This window comes from Aulonocara stuartgranti (assembly GCF_965226115.1).
Source record: "Aulonocara stuartgranti genome assembly, chromosome: 3".
NCBI lineage: Eukaryota > Metazoa > Chordata > Actinopteri > Cichliformes > Cichlidae > Aulonocara > Aulonocara stuartgranti.
In genome coordinates, this window is record NC_138941.1 from 77,438,584 (window position 1) to 77,466,521 (window position 27,938).

At 43.5% G+C, this 27,938-nt stretch overlaps 1 protein-coding gene across 1 annotated transcript; it reads right to left on the bottom strand.

The window, feature by feature from the left end:
- Positions 1-1,865: 1,865 nt before the first annotated feature.
- On the bottom strand, positions 1,866-26,840 carry LOC309703498 (NLR family CARD domain-containing protein 3-like). The gene is made up of 11 exons (XM_082528371.1): positions 26,759-26,840; positions 25,659-25,784; positions 25,455-25,574; positions 25,237-25,356; positions 13,667-13,745; positions 12,760-12,989; positions 10,755-12,561; positions 9,632-9,805; positions 6,562-6,732; positions 3,225-3,271; positions 1,866-3,067 (listed from the first exon to the last, which is right to left on the bottom strand). Exons 6-11 carry the CDS (start codon positions 12,794-12,796, stop codon positions 2,538-2,540), a joined length of 2,766 nt encoding a protein of 921 aa, XP_082384497.1. The 5' UTR covers positions 12,797-12,989; positions 13,667-13,745; positions 25,237-25,356; positions 25,455-25,574; positions 25,659-25,784; positions 26,759-26,840; the 3' UTR covers positions 1,866-2,537.
- Between the last annotated feature and the right edge of the window lie 1,098 nt (positions 26,841-27,938).

The following is a 27,938-nucleotide window of genomic DNA, read 5'->3' on the forward strand; positions in this document are numbered from 1 at the left end:
AATGGTGTTAATGGTGTTTTATTGTAGGTAGGCTGGATGAACAGAACATGAACTGAAATGACTGACTGGGTGACTGAACTGAACATACATGCGGAGAGACAACATCAACATCAATGACACAACAAAGAACTGGAGGAAACTGAGGACTTAAATACACAGACTGATGCGGATGATAATGAGAGACCGGTGAGTACACAGCTGAACATAATCTGGCTAACGACATGAGAGACGAGCTGATACGGGAAAAACAGGAAGTGAGAACAACATTGATGTGGCAAAATAAACTGAACATGAACAAACTGAAACCACTGGGTCAATGACCCAGCAACCCTGACAGCTGCATTGCTGGCTGATCCCAAAAGGTTGATTCTGCTCATCTGGACGTTTTCAGTGGGAGAAACGTTTGGTCACTGATCCAGGTGACTTCTTCAGTCTTAGCTGACTGCAGGTTTCCAACCTTATAAACAGCACATTTGCACAATGATTGAAACTAGCAGCAGTGGTACCTGATATATATTATAGTAATAAAATACATAGACATATATAATACATACTAATGATGAAGGAACTGAGCTCACAGTCCATTTTTCATTTAGTGAACTACTCAGTTTATTTTGGGGGGCTCAGAAATGCTCACTCTGTTTGTACATCACTTATTGTCAGCAATAGACTCATTCTGCTTTGTGGAAATAAACATGTGACATTATTTCCTGTGTTTTTGATGCAGCGTTTTATCAAACTAGAGCTGCATGATAAACAATGAAACGGCTTCTAAAAGTTTGACGTCAAAGAATAGAATGAATAGAATAGAATGCCTTTATTGTCACTATACAGTTGTACAATGAGATACAGAGCATCTCTGTCACCAAATTCCAGCATATTCTTCACCAGGACCCTTTGTGATATTTTTCATGTTTCATACAAACTAAAGTGATACACAACATACGCAGTGCTAAACACAGATATTTACATGTTTCTAAGAGTTTGATAACGAAGCTGTTACCAACATCCTGCACCATGTTCTTGTTCTTGTTCAAAATGGGAAAAACACAAGACTAGTTTCAAATAATCAGCGTCTGCTGTTTATTAGATAAGCCGCATGCATTATGATCCCTCAGTACAATACAATCATTTTCTGCTTGAACTGCATTCAAAACAATTGAGCCAATATTTTCAGCTTATATGGCTGAAACATTTTGAAATGATGAGCTTCCAACAATGAGTAAAAGATGTGGAGAGTTTGGAAACATCCCATTAAGAAAGAGAAATCAAACATTTGGATTCATTTTAATGAGCTCAGACTTGTTGAAAATGCAGAGGAGCTGGTTGTGAACTGAGCTTCAGAGAAAAACAACATATTGATATTCACTCTGAAACTTTGAGTGTAAAAAGACAGAAAAACAACATGTGGATCCTGGAATAATGGGAGCTTCCATCTTTAAAGGACTGAAGAGGAAGAAGTTTACAAGGAATCATTTAGAACAGTTTCAAACATCAACTGATTGAATCCATGAATCTGAAAACATGTTTCTGTGTGAAAGAGAGACATGTACAGACTGAACTATCTGTTCAACAGTCAGAGTGTTTCTCTAACAGGAGGACACTCTTTAAACTAGGGCTGCTCGATTATGGCAAAAATGATAATCACGATTATTTTCACTGACATTGAGATCTCGATTATTTGACGATATTTATTTAACAATAACAACGTGTTGAATAATGACTTTAAAGATTGTCAAAAAATAATATAAAATAGTGCAAATACTGATAACAGTGCAAATGTTTCCAAAATAAAAATAAATGAAAAATGTAAACATCTGTGTTTAGTGAACTGTGCAGTGTTGCTCTGTGGTGCAGCTACACTGTAGCAAAGTTTACACACTATGTCTACTTGATCCACGTCTGACCCCTCAAACCCATAATGTTTCCACACCACTGAAGTTTTTTTTACCTCTCTTTTCAACCAATGGCAGTCACTCTCCTCTCCAAATAACTTCGGCTTAGCTTTCCGAGCTTCCCTCGGGTCCGCTTAATTAGCGGTCCCCAACCCCCGGGCCTCGGACCGGTACGTGAATCGTTTGGTACCGGGCCGCGAGAGTTGAGGCTCAGGTGTGAAATGTATAGTTTTCAGGGTTTTTATCAGTGTTCAGCGTTATTTTGTTATCATTTTTATCATTTACTCGGTTTTCCTTGGTCTTTTCACGTGTGTTAGGAATAAATTTTCTTTTTTTCGGTACCAGTACTAGTTTTATTTTGTTGTATTTATCCGCGACACCTTAAAGGCCGGTCTATGACAATATCGTCGGGCATAAACCGGTCCGTGACGCAAAAAAGGTTGGAGACCGCTGCTCTTAATTGTTGTGACGCGTGTTCGAAATGCAGGGAGGTGCGCTCGATTTGCCACACGGAGCAGCGCGAGAGTAAAGCACGAGGGAGGGGCTAATAATCGGCTCGGTCATTTTTAATGATCGTTGAAAGCCCAGATCGTAATCGAGATTAAAATTCGATTAATTGAGCAGCCCTACTTTAAACTCAGCTCAGCACAGGGACACTGAGGAACCAAGATACCTGAATCTAAACCCAGGATAAAGAGTTTCAGTGAATGTGGTGCTAAAGGTGTGAATATGAATCAGATTGTCAGAGGAGACTCTGTAGAAGGACAGAGTGCCGGCAGGAATGTCCACATACACCGCTACTCTGTTAGAGACAGAGATGGAGGAGGAGATGGATGTTCCTCTGCTATTGTGCCAGACAGAATGAGGACCATCATCGTAGCAGATCAGGCTCCAGGACTGATCATTGTAACCAAACCAACAATCTTTACTGTCTCCTTTCCTTCTGATTCTTCTGTAACTCACTGACATATAAACCCCTCCTTTCCACTCGACCTCCCAGTAACAGCGACCAGTCAGACCATTTTTACACAGCAGCTGAGGCCAGTAATCAAATCTGTCTGGATGATCAGGAAATGACTGAACCTCCTCCACATGTGCCACCTTCCTGTTGTTGTCAGACAGTTGGAGTTTTGTGTGTACTGTGTTTGCGTCGACTGTGAGTTGACAGGAATCTGATGGAGAGAACAAACACAATCCAGCTGCAGTTATTGATCATCTGTTCATTGATTGACTCCTGACATCAGAGATGTAAATGAGTGATGTGACAGTTTGAAGATGGTTGAATGTGTGCTGCTTTGTTTTCATGAATCACATTAAAAACCCACTTACATTTCCTCAGACCTGGTCTCAACCACTGGACTCCAGCAGGCTCCACCCTGAAAGGAGGGGGGGGGGGGGGTGTCAGACCAGCACAGTCTCTTTCAGCATACACAACTGGACATTACATGGCTCTCATATACATACTGTTAGACACTGATAAAGGAACAGTGCAACATTTTCACGAATACACTTATGAGGAAAACATTGAGACAACAGTTTATCCTGCCCCGGATAGGGTTACTGAGGCCCACAGCCAGAAGAGGGGACATGGGCCCATCCTCCTGCAGGCCCACCACCCGCATGAGGTGCCGTAGGGGTCGGGTGCATTGTGTGCCGGGAGACAGCCAGGAGCAGATGCCCTGGCGGACCGATCCCCGGCTACCAAAATTGGCAATTGGGACATGGAATGTCACCTCTCTTGTGGGGAATGAGCCTGAGTTAGTGCATGAGGTTGAGAGGTACCGGCTAGATATAGTCGGGTTCACCTCTACGCATGGCTTGGGCTCTGGAACCAGTCTCCTGGAGAGGGGGTGGACTCTGTCTCAGTCTGGCGGGCTGGGGTGTGTATGCTACTATCCCCTCGGCTTGCTGCCTGTACATTGGGGTTCTTCCCGGTGGATGAGAGGGTTTGTTCTCTGCGCCTTAGGTTCAGGGAACAAGTCCTGATTGTCATCTGCACTTATGCGCCGAGTTGCAGTTCAGAGTACCCAGCCTTCTTGGAGTCCCTGGGTGGGGTGCTCCACCTGAAGACTCTGTTTTCCTACTGGGAGACTTCAATGCTCACGTGAGTAATGACAGCGAGACCTGGAGGGGCGTGATTGGGAGGAACGGCCTCCCTGATCTGAACCCAAGTGGTGTTTTCTTATTGGACTTCTGTGCAAATCACAATTTGGCCATAGCAAACTCCTTGTTCGAACATAAAAGTGTCCATAAGTGCATGTGGCACCAGGACCCTCTAGGCCACAGGTCGATGATTGATTTTGTAATCGTATCACCAGACCTGCGACCATATGTTCTGGACACTCAGGTAAAGAGAGGGGCTGAGCTGGGGAGGACGCTGGACAGACCCAGTGCGCCTAAACATGTAGTGAGGGTGTGCTGGGAACGCCTCCCAGAGGCCCCAGTCCGTGAAATCTTCAACACACACCTCCGGCAGAGCTTCAACAGCATCCAGAGGGAGACTGGGGACATTGAGTCCTAATGGACCATGTTCAGCATCTCCATTGCCAAAGCTGCAGCATTGAGTTGCAGCCGCAAGGTGGTTGGTGCCTGTCGTGGTGGTATTCCCCAAACCAAATGGTGGACACAAGAGGTGAAGGGAGCCACAAGGCTGAAGAAGGAATCCTGTCAGGCTTGGTTAGCCTGTGGGACTTTGGAGGCAGCTGACAGGTACAGACAGTCAAAGTGGATTGTGGCTGAGGCAGTGGCTGAAGCAAAAATTTGGGTGTGGGAGGAGTTCGGAGAGGCCATGGAAAAAGACTTTTGGACTGCCTCAAAGAGATTCTGGTAAACTGTCAGGCGTCTACCAGTATTGTGGATAGTGTTGGTGGAGCGCTGCTGACTTCGACTGAGAAAATAGTCGGACGGTGGAAGGAATACTTGGACGACCTCCTTAATCCCACTGACACGTCTTCCAAGGAGGGAGCAGAGTCTGGGGATGAGGGGGATGACCCGCCAATTTACGGGGGCGAAGTCACTGAGGCAGTTAAACAACTCCTTGGTGGCAGAGCCCTTGGTGTGGATGATGTCCTCCCCGAGTTCATGAAGGCTCGGGATGTTGTAGGGCTGTCCTGGTTGACACGCCTCTACAATGTTGCGTGGAGATCAGGGGCAGTACCCCTGAACTGGCAGACCAGGGTGGTGGTCCCCATTTTTAAAAAGGGGGACTGGAGGGTGTGTTCCAACTACATTGGGAATCACACTCCTCAGCCTCCCTGGGAAAGTCTATACAAGGGTGCTGGAAAGGAGAGTTCGTCCGCTAGTCGAACCTCGGATACAGGAGGAACAATGCGGTTTTCGTCCTGGTTGCGGAACACTGGACCAGCTCTTTATCCTCTCAAGGATACTTGAGGGGGCATGGGAGTTTGCCCAACCAGTCTACATGTGTTTTGTGGACTTGGAGAAGGCATTCGACCATGTCCCTCGGGGTGTCCTGTGGGAGGTGCTATGGGAGTATGGGGTGTCTGGCCCATTGCTACGGGCTATTTGATCCCTATACAACCATTAAGAGCTCGGTTCACATTGCCGGCAATAATTCGGACTTGTTCCCTGTGGGGGATAAGCTCCGCCAGAGCTGCCCTTTGTCACCAATTCTGTTCTTAATTTTTATGAACAGGATTTCTAGGCGCAGCCAAGTGGCGGAGGTCTTTCACGTAGGTGGTCTAAGAATCTCATCTCTGCTTTTTGTGGATGATGTGGTTCTGTTGGCTTCATCGGTTGATGGCCTCCAGCTCACTCTGGAACGGTTCACAGCCGTGTGTGAAGCAGTGGGAATGAGGATCAGCACCTCGAAATCCGAGGCCACGGTTCTCAGCCAGAAAAGGATGGAGTGCCCACTCTGGGTCGGGGACGAGTTCCTACCCCAAATGGAGGAGTTTAAGTATCTCGGGGTCTTGTTTGTGAGTAATGGGAGAAGGGAGCTGGAGATCGACAGACGGATTGATGCTGCAGCCGCTGCACCAGTCCGTCGTGGTGAAGAGAGAGATGAGCGCAAAAGTGAAGCTCTCAATTTACCTGTCTGATCTACGTCCCTACCCTCACCTATGGTCACATGCTGTGGGTAGTGACCAAAAGAACAAGATCACAGATACAAGCAGTGGAAATGAGCTTCCTCCGAACAGTGGCTGGTCTCTCCCTTAGAGATAGGAGAGGGTAGGGAAGTTCAGCCATCTGGGAGGGGCTCAGAGTAGAGCTGCTTCTCCTCCACATTGAAAGGAGCCAGCTGAAGTGGTTTAGGCATCTGACAAGGATGCATCCTGGGCGCTTCCTGGGTAAGGTGTTCTGGGGGAAAGACTCAGCTGAACATTTCTATCTATTTCTTACCTTGGCTCATGTGATGAGGCACATAATTAATAATGGGTCAACGACCCTTTTTAGGGATAACCAAATTTTAAATTAAATTAAATACCTAAGTCTCTCCAAAATTTTATTTTAGAACTGAAGAAGCTTCTCATATGAAATGTCTGCAAGAAAAAGCCCAGTTGCTCTTTTCAAGCTCCTTAGATTGTCTGTAATGAGCAAGCACTTCCCTTCATTTGTGACATCTGCATGAAACAATCAGGAACTGAATGTAGGACACAGCAGATGTTTTCAACTTTTCCTCCTCTATCAGACATTCTCTCCATACCTGAGAGTGTCTAGTCTCCAATGTGGATCCTTCAGTCCAGCCAACAAACTCTGGACTGAGTCTCCTGGATGATTGTAGCTCAGGTCCAGCTCTCTCAGATGGGAGGGGTTGGAGCTCAAAGCTGAAGCCAGAGAAGTACAGCCTTCCTCTGTGATCAGACAGCCTGATAGACTATATAAACACACACAAAAAAACCAATACATTTGTTAAAACTTCACTAAAGGCTTATTTTCAATTATTTTTATGGATAAAATACCCATTCAAATTCAAATTTTATTTGTCACAAACAAATGAATGATAGTCAAATGCCAAGTCCACAAGATACATGTAGACTTGTTGGATAAATTCCATGCACCCTCAAACACCTGAAGAAAACTTTGTGAGATTTCTTGTTTTATTTGTTTAAGAAGAAATAGACAATTTCATCAAATTCTGATATGTAATATTGTAATATTTTTTTTTTTATAGACCAAGGAAAACCAGTCATAACAGAGAATTTACACAGTTAGTAGGTAGTGTGCAATTTAGACATTTTTTGTTTGTTTGTTTGGTGTGTGTGTCAGAACAGTTGGACAATGATGGAATGTCACACACACTGCTGTTACGGCTGCCGTCGTGGGCTGGGATTATGACATGTAAATGTGAGTGTGCAGGTGCGCCTCCAGGAGTGGTGGATCCCGAAGATGGTACACCAGGAGTATAAGACGGCGCGGTTGAGGACGGCAATCATCCATCCTCGGTTTTACCCCAACCAGCTGGGGCTGCGACATGCCCTGTGTTGCTCTGCAAGTCATGAGGAAGTTCGAGTGGATCGCCTTTTCAGTTGGGTACAGTTTTCTCATGTTTAGTTAGTCAGGGAGGTAAGTGATTGTTGTTTAGTTATGTTTTTGGGGGCTACGTAAGCAATCGCTCCTCTGAGTTAACTTCTCTTATTGTTGTTTACCGTTCGAGAAGCCAAGCAGGAATTCCTCCGTGTCAGCCCAGCTGATCTTGTTTTTGGACACACGGTACGCAGGCCGTTGCAATTACTTAAAGAGAAATTATTGTCCGAATCGCATCGGGTGGAGGATAATGTGTTGGATTATGTGTGTGCTTTTAAGGAATGTCTCTCTCGTGCAGTTGGCCCGCGACCACTTGAGGCGAGCCCAGGGCATTATGAAAGCACGTTTTGACAAGAAATCCGTGGTTCAGAATTTTGCCCCGGGGGAGAAGGTGCTGGTTTTGCTTCCAGTGACTGTGTCTAGCATTCGAGCTCAATTTTCTGGTCCTTATGAGGTGGATCGGAAAATAAGTGATACTATGTCATTAAAACGCCTGATCGGAAGCAAAAGTTGCAAGTGTGTCATGTTAATATGCTCAAATGTTATGTGTCCAAAGAGCTCGCCACCGGTGATGTAATTTGCTCTGGGCACCACAGAGTACCACCCACAAGACGATGGTTTGATGGAAAAAAGTGGCTGTATACTGGGGGCTCGGAGATTGGAATTGCGAGATGTTGGCCACTTTGGAGTCCTCCTGCTCTCATTTGCCACCCCCTGCTCATAGGGATGTCCTTGCGTTAGTGAAAGCTCATCAACCTTTGTTTTCTGACTACCGTAGGCAAACATCTGTCCTGTGTCACGACATCACGGTGGAAACTGACAGGCCGATAAAACAGCACGCTTATCGTGTAAACACCACAAAGCGGAGCTTGATGCAGTAGGAAGTTGAATATCTCATTGAGCATGGCCTTGCTATTTCCAGTCATGACGCGTGGAGCTCGCCTTGTATTCTGGTAGCGATAGCGGACAATATTTCCAGAAAGTGAATGCGGTTACCAAACCAGACTCGTTTACGCTCCCGCGGATGGAAGATTGCCTCGATCGTGTTGGTTCTGCTCAGTATGTTACAAAGCTGGACCTATTAAAGGGGTACTGGCAGGTTCCATTAACACCTAGGGCTTTGGAGATCTCTGCGTTTGTAACGCCCGATCACTTCCTCCAATATACAGTGATGCCTTTCGGGTTACGTAATGTGCCCGCAACGTTTCAACGCCTTATGCGGCAGGTGCTGTGTGGAGTGTCTAAGTGCGAGGCATACTTGGACGACGTGGTTGTCTATTTTACCTTGTGGCCTGAACATCTCGCAACACTTTCTGAGGTGTTTGGGCGGTTCAACGATGCCTCCCTCACGCTCAACCTTTCTAAATGTGAGTTCGGGAAGGCTACTATTACCTATTTGGGCAAGCAAGTGGGACAAGGGCAGGTATGGCCCGTGACTGAAAAAGTTCAGGCCGTTGTGGACTTTCCAGTGTCACAAACTCGGCACACGTTGCGTCGCTTTCTGGGCATGGTTCTATCGGGGGTTCTGTAAAAACTTTTGTTTTGATTCAGGGGAACACATTTTTTCCCTTGTAGTTTTGGCATTGGCTACGGTCCACGGTAGCCTGTGTTACTGTTCTTATAAATAAAAAAATAAAAAAACACCCGGTAACCAGATAACATATCGTCTCTGTCTTCTGTCGGAGGGATATTAAAATATGTTATATAGTTTCGTCTGGCTTGATCGCAAATGGTGTTCTATGACTTTTGATGGTTATAACCCTTTATACTTTTTATATATGAAATTTCTGCACAAATTTTGGTCCTATTGAAATGAATATGAAACTACAGTCCATCTAGTGGTATGAATGGCAAACTACAGTCATGGTGCGTTTGGCTTCCTCTAGTGAAAGAAAGGTAAACTATACTCAATAGCAGTACATTTTTGCTCTAGTTAATATTAGCGGCTAAAGTTTTAAATGATTTCTTAAACATGTTGGTGATTTAATGCTAAAAAATAAAAATAAAAAACATTGTTTTTAAGTGTTTTTTGTGAGATTTTAGGTTGTGTTAAGGCAGTACGTCAAAATGAAAAAAACAAAGAAACTGCCAATTTAAACGTGAGGTTGTGTTGAATAGAATGCCAACAAACGAGACATTTTCTTTTAATGTAAAAGAATAGAAAGGTCACATTACAGTTAGTGAAAAATAGCCAGTTACACTTTTGATTTCTGAAGGGTAAATGACTGCTTGACTGTCTGAGTTCTAACCTGAGAGTTTCCAGTGTACAATATGGACTCTCCAGTCCTGCAGACAGAAGTTTCGCTCCCAAATCTCGCAGATCATTGTTACTCAGGTCCAGCTCCATCAGACTAGAGGACGGGGAGGTCAGAATTGAGGACAGAGCCGCACAGCTTCTCTCTGAGAGGTTGCAGCCACTTAGTCTGAAACAATTATTATTGAAAATAGTTTTATTGTTTCATGTAGACAAGAGAAATACACTTCATACAGGGAGTGCAGAATCATTAGGCAAATGAGTATTTTGTCCACATCATCCTCTTCATGCATGTTGTCTTACTCCAAGCTGTATAGGCTCGAAAGCCTACTACCAATTAAGCATATTAGGTGATGTGCATCTCTGTAATGAGAAGGGGTGTGGTCTAATGACATCAACACCCTATATCAGGTGTGCATAATTATTAGGCAACGTCCTTTCCTTTGGCAAAATGGGTCAAAAGAAGGACTTGACAGGCTCAGAAAAGTCAAAAATAGTGAGATATCTTGCAGAGGGATGCAGCAGTCTCAAAATCGCAAAGCTTCTGAAGCGTGATCATCGAACAATCAAGCGTTTCATTCAAAATAGCCAACAGGGTCGCAAGAAGCGTGTGGAAAAACCAAGGCGCAAAATAACTGCCCATGAACTGAGAAAAGTCAAGCGTGCAGCTGCCAAGATGCCACTTGCCACCAGTTTGGCCATATTTCAGAGCTGCAACATCACTGGAGTGCCCAAAAGCACAAGGTGTGCAATACTCAGAGACTGAATGTCAGAAATGTATATTTGTGAATGTGGAGATGTTATATTGGTTTCACTGGTAAAAATAAATAATTGAAATGGGTATATATTTGTTTTTGTTAAGTTGCCTAATAATTATGCACAGTAATAGTCACCTGCACACACAGATATCCCCCTAAAATAGCTAAAACTAAAAACAAACTAAAAACTACTTCCAAAAACATTCAGCTTTGATATTAATGAGTTTTTTGGGTTCATTGAGAACATGGTTGTTGTTCAATAATAAAATTATTCCTCAAAAATACAACTTGCCTAATAATTCTGCACTCCCTGTATCATTTTGTTACAAAAGTCTTTAAAATGAGTACATATTTACTTACAGAGCTTTGTTGGCGATGTTGACCACTGGCAGCAGCCTCAGAAAAGCCTCCTCTGAAGCAGAGTATTTCTTCAGGTCAAACACATCCAGATCTTTTTCTGATGACAGTAAGATGAAGACCAGAGCTGACCACTGAGCAGGAGACAGTTTGTCTGTGGAGAGACTTCCTGAACTCAGGGACTGTTGGATCTCCTCCACTAGAGAACGATCATTCAGTTCATTCAGACAGTGGAACAGACTGATACTTTGCTCTACAGACAGACTGTCATTGATCTTCTTCTTAATGTACTGGACAGTTTCCTGATTGTTCTGTGAACTATTTCCTGTCTTTGTCAGCAAACCTTGTAGGAGAGTCTGATTGGTCTGCAGTGAAAGACCAAGGAGGAAGCGGACGAGCAAGTCCAGGTGTCCACTTGGACTCCGTAAGGCCTTGTCCACAGAACTCTGGTAGAAGTGTGTCTCTGCAGATTCTCTTGTTTCACGTGTCTGGGAGGTTGTTTGCTGTTCTTCCAGCAGATTGACTCCAGAGTTGATGAAGGTCAGATGGACATGAAGAGCAGCCAGAAACTCCTGCACACTCAGATGGATGAAGGAGAACAGTCTTTTCTGGTACAGTCCACTCTCCTCTTTAAAGATCTGTGTGAATACCCCGGAATACACTGAGGCCGCTCTGATATCAATGACACACTCTGTCAGGTCTGATTCATAGAAGATCAGGTTTCCTTTCTGCAACTGATCAAAAGCCAGTTTTCCCAGAGACTCAATCATCTTCCTGCTCTCTGGACTCCAGTGTGGATCTGTCTCAGCTCCTCCATCATATTTGATCTTCTTCACTTTGGCCTGAACCACCAGGAAGTGGATGTACATCTCAGTCAGGGTCTTGGGCAGCTGTCCTCCCTCTCTGGTTTCCAGCACATCCTCCAGAACTGTAGCAGTGATCCAGCAGAAGACTGGGATGTGGCACATGATGTGGAGGCTTCGTGATGTCTTAATGTGGGAGATGATCCTGCTTGCCTCCTTCTTATCTCTGAATCTCTTCCTGAAGTACTCCTCTTTCTGTGGGTCAGCAAACCCTCTGATTTCTGTCACCATACCAACACACTCTGGAGGGATCTGATTGGCTGCTGCAGGTCTTGTGGTTATCCAGACGCGAGCAGAGGGAAGCAGTTTCCCCCTGATGAGGTTTATCAGCAGCACATCCACTGAGGTGGACTTTCTAGGGTCAGTTAGGATTGTAGTTTTGTGGAAGTCCAGAGGAAGTCGACACTCATCCAGACCATCAAAGATGAACACAACCTGGAAGTCTTCAAAGCTGCAGATTTCTGCTTCTTTGGTTTCAGTAAAGAAGTGATGAACAAGTCCCACCAAGCTGAACTTTTCCTCTTTCAGCAGATTCAGCTCTCTGAAAGTGAATGGAAATATGAACTGGATGTCCTGGTTGGCTTTGTCTTCAGCCCAGTCCAGGCTGTATTTCTGTGTTAAGACTGTTTTCCCAATGCCAGCCACTCCCTTTGTCAGCACTGTTCTGATTGGTTCATCTCTTCCAGGTGAGCCTTTAAAGATGTCTTCTTGTCTGATTTTTGTCTCTGCTCTGTCTGGTTTCCTGAAGGCCATTTCAATCTGTCTGACCTCATGTTCATCATTGACCTCTGCAGTCCCTCCCTCTGTGATGTAGAGCTCTGTGTAGATGTGATTCAATAGGGTTGGGTTTCCTGCTTTAGCGATCCCCTCAAATACACACTGGAACTTCTTCTTCAGTGTAGATTTAAGTTTACACTCACTCCAATAGACGTCTCTATTAGAAGTTCCTAAAAGAAAGAATAATTCAATTCAATTTTATTTATATAGCGCCAAATCACAACAACATTCGCATCATTGTACAGCAGAATAGACAACAAATATCAGTCCAGAATTTTTATATTTATGTTTGACTATCACTTTAGGGTTAGACATTAGTAAACAACCTGTTCAACCAGCAGCTTAAATCTTTATAGAAATCCTCTTACTCTTGTGCAGAAGGTCAGCTAGTTCATCCTGCTTCATTCTCCTTAAAAAGTCCAATGTGATCTTCACAAATGCCTCTCTGCTGCTATTCCTCTGCTCCTCGTCCTCACCCACTTTCTCTTCAACCGTTCTCTGACCTTCCAAGTATTTCAGATAATCTGGACTGACTGACAACTTTTTGAATCTTCTTCAGTTCATTCTTCACAAAAGTGATGATGTTGTCCTGCAGTAGCTGGAATAGAGTATTGTGTCAATTAATATGTTACATTACAACCTCAACTGGTGGTGCAGTGGAAGAAGAGAGGAACAATGACCAGAGGGAGACCAGGAACAACAGACAGAAATAGCCAGGAGATATGAAGGTGTTGTCATAATCATATTTCTGTTGCAGTCCACAGCATATTTTGATTCTGGAAACAGAGTGAATATTGCTACATCATGGTAATTGTAGTCAGTATGTTCAAGGGAGGTTGTTAAATTGGAATGTTTAAAAAAAGAAGCAAAAAAATAAATCAAATTCTGAGATCAGATAACTCAACTTTGCATTGTTTAGAGTGGAATAAATGCTATAATAATATGATAAATAACTTTTTCTAAAGTTTTCCAATCATTTATCCAGCTTTCATAGTTTATTAGACACTACCATGACAGCCAAAATTAAAGGACCTGTCTGTAGCAATATGTGTCAAGGTGGTCATGGGTATAGATAAAATTACAAACACATCTTTTTTGACCAGCCCAGCTGCTAAAGCTCATTGTTTATTTGAAACAGTGTTTAGTTGTGCTTCTAACTTGTCTTATCTTGCAATTAATACTACGAAAAACTAATACTTGCAATATGTTTGAAGTATAAATAGCCGTTCTTTTTGAGAAATTACTGAATAGAATAGATGTTGAACATGTACAGACCATAAATATGGAGTCCAGCTGTGTTTGATGCTGCTGGGTAGACTGACTTCTGGGAACCTCTGAGCTCTGCTGGCCCACTCTGTGGAGGAATCATGAAGAATTAGTTCAACACAGGAGAAAGATCAATATTTGAAAATGCTGAGTTTTGGCTCTCAGAAAACACCATCTTAATGCTGCTGGCAAAAACAAGAAAAAGAAAAAAAGAAGAGAAATGGAAAAGGAAAAAAACCAGCTTACACCACTAAATACCTGGAGCTCTTACAAGAATAAAGACTGGTAAATCTTTTGTAATATTTCCAATGGTCTAATTATCTTAACTGTAATGACACAGATGACATGTGTCATTAGTGTTTTCTAACCTGCCAGGATTAAGGCACAGAGTTAGCCATCCATACCTGACTCCTTGGAAACTACATAACTCTCTGTGTAGTTTCTCAGTCATCCAGGTCATGGAGCTTGCAAGACAGTGATTGTAATAGCAGTCTAGCGAGGAAGGACCGGTTAGCAGGTCCAGCGGCCATGTGGTGTGGAACTTGAAGCCAGTCAGTTAAATCAATCAACAGACCCATACTTAAGTGTCAATATCAGGCGAGCGTTTCAGGCTAAGGGAAGCATGTATAATTGTGAGAGGCCATAAGAAGATCATTTGTAACCTTCACTAAAGCTGTTTCTGTGCTGTGCTGAGCTCTGAAACCTGACTGAAACTCTTCAAATAAGCCATTCCTCTGCAGATGATCTGTTAGCTGTTTGACAACTACTCTTTCAAGGATTTTTGACATGAAAGGAAGGTTGGAGATTGGCCTATAATTAGCTAAGACTGCTGGGTCTAGAGATGCTTTTTAAGTAAAGGTTTAACTACAGCCAGATTGAAGGCCTGTGGTACATAGCCGATTATTAGAGATAGGTTGATCATATTTAAGATTGAAGCATTAAGAGATTAGAGATTACTCTTATTTTTCATAAGTGCACAAATCGTACTCCAGAATAGATTATTTTTTGCTTGATTCTAAATTTATGTCTAAAGTTGTATGCTCAACTTATCATAACATATTGATCTGGGATCACTCTCCAACCTCTTTAGTCCTGGACTTCTGTGGTACGAAAGTGCGCATGCGCCAACCAGCGTGCAGCCTGTTACAGTCGCTCCTGCTTTTCTCTTAGTTTAGCTCTTTTTTCTTACGTATTCTTTTTTTTTCTGACTTGTATTTTCCTCCGTTTTCTATCTCTTACTCAATCATGTGGATTGAGAGAGTTTTTGTTCTTCTGGTGGCCGTGGAACTGTTACTTTTATCATGGAACGGGACCGCGGCACATCTCCTACACGCACGGACTGTTTACTCCAGAGATCAGCTGATCGCCCTGATGCCGGCCGGCTCGCTGGCCAGGCCCGCAGAAGTGCCCGCAGAAGTACCAGCTGAAATTTGGAGGAAAACACATCGGGGATGCAGAGGTCAAGGACAGAAGAGAAGAAAAAAGGTGACGGTGAGACAGCGGAGGCTCGAAGCGAGGAGGAGGTTTAAACCGTGTCTGCCGTCTATCGTGATGGGAAATGTGCGATCGTTGGCAAGTAAAATCGACGAGCTCTCAGCACTGGTACGGAGTCAGAGGGAATACCGAGAGTGTAGCCTGATGTGTTTCACCGAATCATGGCTGCACCAGGTCATTCCCGATGAGAATGCTTCCGTGGAAGGCTTCCACACTGTTCGGGCGGACAGGGACAGCATCGCTAGCGGTAAGCGTAAAGGAGGGGGGCTTGCTGTTTTAGTTAACAACCGGTGGTGTAACCCTGCCAACATAACAATCAAAGAAAGGATTTGTTGCCCGGACACTGAACTGTGTGCTGTTGGACTCAGGCCGTATTATTTACCCAGGGAATTCTCTCACGTCATCTTGGAGGCTGTTTATGTTCCCCCCTCTGCTAACCCCACAGCTGCATGTGACACTATCCACTCTGCCATAGCTCGGCTACAGACTCAGCACCCGAGTGCCTTTATTGTGATCTCGGGTGACTTCAACCATGTATCACTGGACAATACACTACCAACATTCAAACAATATGTGGACTGTCCCACCAGGGGAGAGAAAACTTTAGACTTACTGTATGCTAACGTCAAGGATGCATACAGCTCCTCCTCCCTCCCCCCACTTGGTAGGTCAGATCATAACCTGATTCACCTCACCCCCCGCTATGTGCCAATTGTGAGGAGGGAACCTGTGACCACCAGGACTGTTAGGAGGTGGTCAGAGGAGGCAATAGCGGAACTACAGGGCTGTTTCGAGGTGACCGACTGGGAAACACTCTGTGAGCCTCACGCCGAGGACATCAATGGGCTTACTGAGTGTATCACAGACTACATAACTTTCTGCACCGACTCCATTGTTCCAGCTCAGACTGTTCATTGTTACCCAAATAACAAGCCGTGGGTGACTAAGGACATCAAAGCCCTCCTCAACAACAAGAAGAGGGCTTTCAGAGGGGGCAACAAAGAGGAGGTGAGGAAGGTCCAGGTGTTACTAAAGGACAAGATCAGAGAGGCTAAGGACAATTACAGGAGGAAGCTGGAGTGGAAACTCCAGCAGAACAGCATGAGAGAGGTGTGGAGGGGCATGAAGACCATCACTGGATTCAGGCCAACCAACAGCAGGGGAGCTGAGGGAGGTGAGAATAGAGCCGACGAGTTGAATCTGTTTTTCAATAGATTCGACACCACAGTGTCTGCTCCCACCCCCACAACCTCACCTGCAGTCAGCCTGGAATCCAGAGCCACACCACTGTGCCAGCCTCTCTCTTCACATGTTGCCTCCTGTGAGATTCCTGACACCCCTCCCCCACCCATCACCTTCACTCAATACCAGGTTGAGATGCAAATGAGGAGACTTCACTCAGGCAAGTCTGCTGGACCAGACGGAGTGAGTCCCCTTGTCCTCAAGGCCTGTGCCCCCCAGCTGTGTGGAGTCTTTCATAAACTGTTTATGCTGAGTCTGAGTCTGCAGAGGGTCCCGGTGATGTGGAAGACATCATGCCTCGTCCCTGTACCAAAGACGCCTCGTCCCAGTGGCCCCCAGGATTACAGGCCCGTGGCACTGACCTCCCACATCATGAAGACCCTGGAAAGGCTCATCCTGGACCAGCTGCGACCCATAGTAAGACCACATCTGGATCCCCTTCAGTTCGCTTATCAGCCTCGTCTCGGAACAGAGGACGCCATCATCTACCTGCTCAATCGTGTCTACACCCATCTGGACCAGCCGGCGAGCACTGTGAGGGTCATGTTTTTTGACTTTTCCAGTGCTTTCAACACCATCAGGCCGACCCTCCTGGGTGATAAGTTAGCAGCGATGCAGGTGGATGCTTCTCTGGTGTCCTGGATTGTTGATTACCTGACAGGAAGACCACAATATGTACGTCTCCCACAGTGTGTGTCTGACAAGGTGATCAGCAACACAGGGGCACCACAGGGGACTGTCCTCTCCCCCTTCCTCTTCACCCTCTACACCACAGACTTCAGCCACTGCACAGAGACCTCCATCTTCAGAAGTTTTCTGATGACTCTGCGGTGGTTGGATGCATCAGCAGGGATGATGAGACAGAGTACCGGGCTGTGGTCGACTCCTTTGTCACGTGGTGTGAGCAGAATCATCTGCAGCTCAACGTGGCAAAGACCAAGGAACTGATCGTGGACTTCAGGAAGACCAGGAAACACTTGACCCCTGTTTCAATCCAGGGGGTCAGTGTTGACATTGTGGAGGACTATAAATACCTTGGAGTACACATTGACAATAAACTGGACTGGGCTAAAAACACCACAGCACTTTACAGGAAGGGCCAGAGTCGTCTCTATTTTTTGAGGCGACTGAGGTCCTTCAACATCTGCCAGAAAATGCTGAGGATTTTCTATGAGTCTGTGGTGGCCAGTGCGATCCTCTATGCTGTTGCATGCTGGGGGAGCAGGCTGAGGGTCGCAGATGCCAACAGACTTAATAAACTGATCCGTAAGGCCAGCAATGTTGTGGGGATGGAGCTGGACTCCCTCAAGGTGGTGTCGGAGAGGCGGATGCTGTCCAAGATAAAGACAATGTTGGATAACACCTCCCACCCACTCCATGACATGTTGGTCAGTCACAGGAGCTCGTTCAGTGAGAGACTGAGATTACCGAAAAGCACCACTGAACGACACAGGAAATCATTCCTGCCTGTGGCCATCTCCCTGTACAACGCATCCACTTAACACACTGTTTGCTGCTACAACTACACATGTTTCTTTTCCAAATATTTATTTATAAGTGACTTATGTATGTATGTATGTATATATATGTATATATTGTACTATTCTTAGTTAGCGTATTGTCTGTCTTGTCTTAATGTTGGTTTAAAATGGAGCACTGTAACAAAAAATAATTTCCCCCAGGGATCAATAAAGTATTCTGATTCTGATTCTGATTCTGAAACAACAGGGTTACTGGCGTTTTCACCCGTCACTCCTGTGTGAGACATCCTTTTGCCAATTTATGACAACTAAAATATCAGATTTCTTGGAAGCTAATGATAAACGTTTCTGATTCGATTTTATGGGGAACATTTAAAGTGGTAATGCGAGGAGAAATTATTTCTTTTGAATCTTCGTTAAAAAAAAAGAACGCTGGAAACGCCTGTTCGAAATAGAAGCTGAATTAACACAGAACAGGACCACAAGGCCTCCTCTTGTCCCTCTTTTTTTTCCAAGACATAATTAAAAGGAAGTTTGAGTATAACACAATTTTATCTAGTCAAGTAACAGATCAGCTATTTAGGATCAGACAGAAGCATTTTCAGTTTGGAGATAAGCCCCATAAGCTTCTTTCTCGGCAGCTAAGAGGCCTACAGGCCAGTAGGGCTATACACAAAATTTAATCAAGATCAGGCGAAATTTTAATTAGCCCTAAAGCTATTAATGAGCGATTTAGAGAATATTATGAAGAGCTCTATATGTCGAAATCATGGGGCAATATTACTGATTGGTTAGGGAAGCTGGATCTCCCGAAAATGAATGACGTTGCACGAGAGGCTTTAAACTCAGATATTACTATTGAAGAAGTTTCGAAAGCTATTAAGTAATTCCCCAATGGAAAGTCCCGAGGCCCAGATGGGTTTGGCATTGAACTGTATAAAAAATACTCTGAAAAGCTGGCCCCGCTTTTATTGAGAATGTTTAAGCATTCTTTCCATACTCAAAGATTTCCCCGTACGCTATATGAAGCTAATATTTCTTTGTTATTGAAAGAAGGAAAGGATGAAACAGAATGTCCCTCTTATCGACCTATTGCTTTGTTGAATTTGGATATGAAAATTTTCACTAAAATTTTGGCAAACATTAAATGGACATGTTGGATCAATTATCCATCCGGATCAAACTGGGTTTGTCCCCCAGAGGTTTTTCTTCTTTAATGTTCGAATGTTGATGAACACTATGTATCATAGGCACTAGGGAGCTTCCAAGATCGCAGTACTGAGCTTAGATGCTGAAAAGGCGTTTGACCAGGTCGAGTGGGCCTATATGCTTCGGTACTGGAGAAGTTTGGTTTAGGCGAACAGTTTATATCATGGGTTGATATGATATATAGACATCCCTCTTCTTCCATTCTTATTAACCAAGATAGATCAGCGCCTTTTCTTTTTTTACACCACGGGACACGACAAGGCTGCCCTTTGAGCCCTTTGCTCTTCGCAATTTCTATTGAACCTCTTGCAGTAGCCATTAGGAATGAGCCCTCTATTGACCCTGTCCGATTGGGGAATCTCAAGCACTACATTTCTTTATATGCGGATGATGTTGTTTTGTTCTTGTCAAATCCTGAGCAATCTGTTCCTGTACTTTTAGATGTGGTGAGGTCGTTTGGGGAAATCTCAGGTTATACAATTAATTGGCAGAAGAGTGAGTTTGTGGCTTTAACTGCAATTTTGAAAGTTTTGCCTTTTAAAATTACAGACAGATTGAAATACTTGGGTGTTATTTTGCCTAAGGTTCCTAAATTGATGTTTAAGTTGAATTATCTTGAACAAGTTGAAAAATTGAAAAAGGACATTGAGAAATGGAGGGCTCTACCTATTTCCATGGTAGGTCGCATTAACGTAATTAAAATGGTTTCCCTTCCTAAATTTCTATATTTATTTTTTAATTTACCTATTTTTTTGAATAAGCAATTTTTTAAAGTGATCGACTCAGTAGTATTACCATTTGTTTGGGGCTTTAAAACTAACAGGATATCAAAAGTTCATGTATGTAAGTCTAAATTTAAGGGTGGATTTGCTCTGCCACTGTTTCAGTTTTATTATTGGGCTGCAAATGCTAGAACTCTTGCTTACTGGCAGGAAGGGTACAAAAAGGTCATGTCTGCCGATACCGCACCTTGGGTGGTCATAGAGAGTGGTGGGGTTGAGAATAGTTCCCTCCCTGCTCTTCTTTTTTCATCCTCTAATCCACGAACCAAGGTCAATAATTTTATAGTTTCGAACTGCGTTAAAATCTTTAGTCAGATCAAAAAAGGTTGTGCTCTACCAGATACTTCGATCCATACTCCAATATATTGTAATCATGCATTTCCACCCTCATGTTTAGACGCCTCTTTTGAGGTCTAGACACAGAAAGGTATTATTACTGTCAAAGACTTATTTATTGACAGGCAGTTTGCATCATTTACCCAGTTGCAGAACAAGTTCTCTCTCCCCGCATCACATTTCTTTCATTATTTACAGATAAGAAACTATGTTCGTCAGAGTATTCTTAATTTTCCATCTCTTCCGGAAGAGGGGTCAATTTTTACACTCTTCTGAGCTCCCCGGATTCTAAAAAGTTGGTTTCTGGTTTTGTGAAAGCTTTTTCTGAGTATTTAAATTTTGAATCTGACTTTTTGAAGATGGCATGGGAGGAGGAGCTTGGTTTGCAAATAGGAGATGAGGTGTGGGAGAGGAGTCTGTGTAGGATCCATTCTTGCTCTATAAATGTAAGGCATCAGTTAATTCAATTCAAAGTGCTTCACAGACTTCATTATTCAAAAACTAAACTGCACAGGATTTGTGATATATGATCGTTGTAAACTTGGAGAAGGTTCTCTCACTCATTTATTTTGGACTTGTCCCAAATTGCTTAACTATTGGTTGGACATTTTTAAATATTTTTCTGGTATCTATAATTGCACATTAGAGCCGGACCCAATAATTGCATTGTTTGGAACTTCCTCTTCCCTTTTACACCTCAGCCCTGCTGCACAAACTGCAGTTTTGTTCGGAATGGTAATTGCTAAGAAAATTATCTTGACTCTCTGGAAGTCGGATATTGTACCTCAATTCAAAATGTGGCAAACAGAACTGACTGCTCTACTACATATGGAGAGGATTAGGTACACATTAGCGGACAAACTTAGTAATTTCTTTGATGTGTGGCAGCCATTTTTAGACCATGTATTAAAGCAAAGTCCTGTTTGATCGATCACCAATAACTCGGCCTACCACCTTAGCGTTTTATTTCTGTTTATTGCCAGTTGAAGTAATTTTGAATAATTTACAATAGTAATTTTACTAGTAATACTACTTCAACTGATGTTGAAGTAGTATTTTTGTCGTTGCAGTGTAATATTTTGTCTTATTTGTGTGTTTTAGCCCTTGTTGTTATGTTGTCTGTTTTTTGTTTTTTTTGTGTCTTTCTTTTTTCCTTATATCAAAACATCTCAATAAACATACTTACAAAAAAAGATCGAAGAATTAATTAATGGCAGGACTTCTTTGAGCAGTTTTGTAGGAATGGGGTCTAAAAGACACGTTGATGGTTTGGAGGAAGTAATTATTGAAGTTAACTCAGAAAGATCAATTGGAGAAAAAGAGTAACTTAACATCAATGGTACTAAGAGTAGCTGTAGATAATATCATTATCTGTGAGATGATTATGGGTAATCTTTTCTCTAATGATTACATTTTTTTTTGTGAAGAAGTTCATGAAGTCATTACTAGTTAACGTTAAAGGGATGGTTGGCTCAAAAGAGCTCTGACTTTTTGTCAGCCTGGCTACAGAGCTGAAGAGAAACCTGGGGTTGTTCTTATTTACTTCAATCAGTGATGACTAGTAAGATGTTCTGGCTTTGCGGAGGGCTTTCTTATAAAGCAGCAAACTATTTCTCCAGGCTAAATGATGATCTTCTAAATTTGTGACACGCCATTTCCTCTCCAGATTACGAGTCATCTGCTTTAGGCTACATGTTTGAGAATTATACCACGGAGTCAGGTACTTCTGATTAGAGGCCTTAGTTTTCACAGGAGCTACAGTATCCAGTGTTAAACATAGAGAGGAGGCAAAGTTATTAACAAGATAATCGACCACTGTTGGGGTAGCGTTCGGGTAGCTGCTCTGCTCTGTGTTGGTACAGGGCATTGAAGATGATAACAGTGGGTGGATTATATTCTTAAACTTAGTTACAGTGCTTTCAGAAAGACATCTACTTTGATAAAGTCTACTCTCCACCGCTGTGTAATCAATTATTGTAAATGTAAATGTTATCAGGAAATGATCAGACAGGAGAGGGTTTTCAGGAAACACTGTTAAATGTTCAGTTTCTATGCCATATGTTAAAACAAGATCTAGAGTGTGATTAAAGTGGTGGGTGGGTTCTTTTACATTTTGAGATACTTCAATTGAGTCTAATGAAAAAATTATATGCCATGTTGAGGCTGTCATTTTTAGCATCTACATGGATGTTAAAATCACCCACAATAATTACTTTATCTGAGCTGAGCACTAAATCAGATAAAAGGTCTGAGAAATCAGACAGAAACTCTGTGTAAGGTTTATACATAGGCTGGTGTGAAAAATTGCTGCCACACCGCCCCCTCGGCCTGTGATTTGAGGTTTCCAGTTCCAGGTCACTGTTCGTGTGGTCGAATGGCCGGTCAGCTGAGCAGTTTTGCATTCTTTTCTAACTTTAATGCTCTTTCCATTGTTGTTTTTCGCCGTCTACTCTGTACATTTCGTATTCTTTCCTTTTTCTCATTTTTGTGGACTTGTTTCTGACACTTCGACATGACCCCAAGGCTCACCTACACCAGAGAGTCCCTCATTCAGCTGTAGCTGCAGCCCAGGCTCCGGCTTTTCCGCTCTGCTCCTACAGACTATTTTCCCGAGGAAATACTCTTGGACACGGAAATCAAAAAACTCACAAAAACAAGGTAACCAGGAGGGGATTAAAGAAGAAGGGGTGAGAGCCAGACTCAAGAGGGAGACACACAACCAACGAGCACTCCTGTCCATTAACCTAATGTGTGGTCTCTCCGCAACAAGCTGGACGAGCTGCAAGCCTGCGTCAACCACTTGCATGAGTGATGACGACAGCACGCTGCATATTAATGGATTTTCACTACCTCTTCGTCTGGACGGAGACCATGAACGCACTATAAGCAACATGGCGGCGGCATGTCTGCATGTAAACAGCAGCTGGTGCTCTACAGTCATTGTGAGGGAGAAGCTGTGCACTACAGACATCAAGCTTCTGGCTGTTTCCCTGTTCCCAACTCTGGATAGTCATATTTTGGGGGGGGGTTTAATAAATTTGTCCATATTTCTAGAAACGAGAGCTGCTCCATCCAAAGTGGGATGAATGACATCTCTCTTAAAAAGACCAGGTTTCCTCCGGAAAGTCTCCCAATTATCTAAGAAGCCCACATCGTTTTTTGGACACAACTCAGACAGCCAGCAGTTTAAGAAGAAAATGTGACTAAACATGTCACTCCTGGTCTGATTTTGGAGGGGACCAAAGAAAACTACAGAGTCCGACATAGTTACACACGATTCAATATTGATTTTAGTGACCTCCGATTGGCGTAACCGGGTGTCATTACTGCCGACGTGAATTATAATTTTACTGAATTTACGTTTACAGTTTGCCAGCAGTTTTAAATTTCCTTCAATGTCGCCTGCTCTGGCCCCTGGAAGATAATTGACTATGGTTGCCGGTGTCTCTAGCTTCACATGTCTGAGAACAGAATCACCAATTACCAGAGTTTGAGCCCCGGCGGGTGTGTCGCCGAGTGGGGAAAAACAGTTAGACACATGAACGGGTTGGTGGTGTACCTGGGGCTTCTGTTTAGGACTATGCTTCCTCCTCACCGTGACCCAGCCGCCCTCTTTCCCCAGCTGCTTGGGGTCTGCCGGGGAACAGGTAGCGGGGCCTACGCCATCTTCGGCTGCACAGGGGCCTGCTACAGGGGCCTGGCTAGCTACGGGTGTATCGGGGGGGAACCAAGTCTCCAATTCAGTAATCCTGGCCTCCAGAGCTGCAAATATGCTACATTTGTTACAAGTATCATTACTGCTAAAGGAGCCCGAGGAGTAACTAAACATCTGACACAATGAGCAAGAAAGTGCAGGAGGAACTGGTGAAGAAGCCGTGGTGCTAACGAGTCGGCTACGAGCTAAGCTAAGCTAATGAAACAGTAGAGACACAGTGAGTGAATACTTTGGCTGTAAATTATTTGCCAAGTCCGTTAACTATTGCACCTCCTCTCTATATGCTGACGAGACCCACCACAGTCGTGTCATCGGAAAACTTGATGATGTAGTTTGAACCGTGCATTGCTGCACAGTTGTGAGTCAGCTGAGTGAACGGCAGTGGGCTGAGCTGAGCCCTTAGGGGCTCCATTGCTCAGTGTGGTGGTGTTGGAAATGCTGTTACCGATCTGGACTGTCTGAGGCCTCTCCATCAGAAAGTCTAGGATCCAGTTACGGTAGGTGTTCAGACCCAGCAGGCTCAGTTTTCCAATCAGGTGCTGAGGAACGACTGTGTTGAATGCTGAACTGAAGTTTATGAACAGCATTCACACATGTGTCCTTATTGTCCAAGTGGCTGAGAGCAAAATGTAGGGTGGTGGCAATGGCCTCGTCTGTTGACCAGTTTGGGCAATAGGCAAACTGCAATGAGTCCAAGATGGTGGTAGCAGGGCCTTAATATGCCTCATAATGAACCACTCGATGCACTTGACCATGATGGGTGTGTGTGCAACAGAAACACCTCCTAGAACATCCATTCTGTACATTCTGATTGCTGTGTTTTTTGAAACAGTCCAACACACACCGCTTCACATATGAACATAGAAATGTGTGTGAAAAAGAGCTGAGCTGACATTAAACATGATGGAGATTTATTCACAAACACTGAGTCACAGCAACATTTACACACACATTACCTCTCTGCAGGAGGACACGTGCCTGATTTAAAATTAATGATTTTATTTCACTGGTGTTTCTTCACAAAGCAAATATTTCATTCTGTTGTGGCATTTTATTTCCAGTAATTCATGCAGTATTAAAATTTGTAATGTGAAGGTTCCTCAGCCGGATCCCAAACAACTACATTAACCACTTTGGAGAAGACCAAATTTTTTTTTAATATGTTTTACTTCTGGTTTGCTTAAGGCGATTTTCAGTTGTTTAGAACCCAAAGGCTTGTTTTTAAGAGACAGTTTAAAGGGGATTGAGGGAATGACGTGTTTGCACTGCAGTTTATATCCAACAACATCAAGCAGTTAAATCAAAGAGTTCACAGCTCACCTCACTGCAGCAGACAGAGGCTGGACTTTAAAATCAATAATGTCAGCTTTAGACCGGTCACTCTTTAAGGAGACAGAGCTGGGTCCAGGTTCATGTTTGCATTTAGTTCCCCGTTGGTTCCTGTGAATAATGATGGAGCAGTGAAGTGTTTGCACTACAGTTTATGTCCAACAACATCAAGCAGTTAAATCAAAGAGTTCATGTTACTAACAGCTCACCTCTCTGCAGCAGACACAGGCTGGACTTTAAAATCAATAATGTCAGCTTTAGACCGGTCACTCTTTAAGGAGACAGAGCTGGGTCCAGGTTCATGTTTGCATTTAGTTCCTCGTTTATTCCTGTGAATAATGATGGAGCAGTGATGTGAGTGCTGAGCTGTGACATGGAGAAGAGTCATGGACAGTTAGAGATGGTCATCTCACCTCTGAGCTTTGGTCTGGCTCTCATGTTCCCCACACAGAGTGCTTTTAGAGGGAGAGGCTCCCTCCTCTCTGTCCTCACACTGATCCATGCTGCTGAAGTCACATCAGCTCACACACACTTTCTACCTGCAGAGGAAACACAAATCATTCATGTGCACATCAACTGAAATCCTCCTTTCCATCATGTGTGCTGGGGGGGGGGGGGGGGGGATACAGATACAGAAGGACTTATAATGTAGAGGGAGCTGCTTATTGGGGTTAAACCCAAGAAAAAAGAACACAAGCAGCTCCCTCCTCTATGTGACATCATACTCATGAGGAGGGAAACAAGCTTTTTTATGATGTTGGGTGCTTTAGCCAAGGATACTTCATAAAAGTTCAAACAAACAAAACTAGTAACCCCATGCAGCACAGCTGACCTTTGTAAGTATCAACAATAACAACATGCTATTTAACAGAGCCATATAAAGACTAACATACATCAGCAGTTTATTTGATTTGCACCCTAATTCACTGATCTGATTTATGTTATGTAAATAGAAATGTCCCACTTCCTGTTATAACGCTAAAGACAAACTGCTAAAGAAGGAAACAAAGCAAACTTAGTTTCTTCAAACGCACACCAACTACAGGCTCCACGCCACACCCGGACACTAAACACGGACACACAGGTGAGCTGCTTCCTGGAAGGAGGCGGGTTTAAACCTGAAGCTCAGCTCAGGAGGGTTGGAGCGGAGCCAACAGTTGATGTCTCCACTTTCTTCTTTTTTGAAGAACAAGTTGAATCTATATCTAACACACATGTAAACAAAACATTCGTTTATGATGTCCGCTCTCCGTCTGCTGCTGTCCCTGCGAATAAAAAGTCCCGGAGCTCTCCGGTCGAGCTCAGGCAACATTCAGCGTGTTTTATCTGATCACACACACTTAGAGAAAATGGCGGACACATTCGACCTCGTTGAAAAACATTACACACTGACTTTAATGGAGAGACCGGAAATACAAACACAGTTTGTTGTGTGAAGAAATCCAACACGAGCTGAACAAACAGTAAAGTTCCTAAAGACAAACTGTTAAAGGAGGAAACAAAGCAAACTTACAGTTTCTTCAAACATACACACCAACAACAAGCTCCACTCCACGAAGCTCAGGAAAGTGAAAGTAAACTTTGAGCAGGACGGAAACACCCAGAGAGGCGTTTGAGGACACTCACGAGCATCGAAACACTGTGTGCTGCGTTCAGGTGCACCTCAGAAACTCCCAGATTGTTGGCAGGTCGTGATTTATTTCGGTTTTCCTGTTTGAAGCACAAACATCATGCATCACTTTGTTGTTCTTCTTCCTGCAGCGTTTGAATATTTCAGCACTAAACTGATGTTTGTTCAAAGCTCATTTCAACCTGTTGAAGTCATGAATGAAAGTGCAGACTGAGAGTGGATCACATGATGTTTAAGGTGTGTCATGTGACATGTTCAGTATTGTCACACATGTCTAGATTGTCCCTGATATCATAGCTGCTCAAACACTGATGATTATATTTGAAGAATTATTCCTGATGGCAGCAAAGTTTGAATGGAGCTCTCTGTCTGTGCTGATTTGTCGCCCTCTGGAGGTCAAAGCACAAACTGCATGATGTCACTGTAACCACCACAGTGACAGGAAATGATGCTAACGGCTGTCGTTAGGCTCACTGACAGCAGTGCTGATGTGTTCATGTCAAACACTGGATCAGGTCAGACTCCTTCATCCTTCTCCAGCATGAGGCCGCCCTCAGACCCACAGGAGCTCTGACCTTTGACCTCCTGACCCTATCCACTTCAGTCTCTTTGCATCTTTAAATGCAAATCCATCCAAACTGTAGCCGAGCACCAAAAGCTGGAAGTTGTTATATGAATGATGATCATAGCAGAGTTCCTGTTTCCAGCTCAGACGTGTTAAACGCTGCTGCTGTGCTACATTTGTCATTTCCTGCTTCCATGTCAAAGTGCTGAACTCATCTTATCACTTTAATGCAGTAAAGCAGGAGCTGTAAGTCTGACATTTATTTACTGTCATCACAAACACACACAGCTGGATCAGCACCCAGACAAAGGGCTGAAAAAATCAGCATTTGATTATTATTATTATTATTATTATTATTATTATTATTATTATTATTATTATTATTATTATTATTATATATCCTGTTTATGTGGATGCACTTTACTGATCACATGACTCTGAGGGATGTTTCCAGCACCTCGCTGAATCTGAGCCATGAAGATTTAAAGCAGCTCTGAA

Coding starts and splice junctions, on each gene's coding strand:
- LOC309703498 (XM_082528371.1), bottom strand. CDS start 12,796: ATGAAGCAGGATGAACTAGCTGACCTTCTGCACAAGA. Junction 12,562..12,759: donor AGCTGACCTTCTGCACAAGA/GTAAGAGGATTT, acceptor TCTTTCTTTTAG/GAACTTCTAATAGAGACGTC. Junction 3,068..3,224: donor GAGACCAGGTCTGAGGAAAT/GTAAGTGGGTTT, acceptor TCTCTCCATCAG/ATTCCTGTCAACTCACAGTC.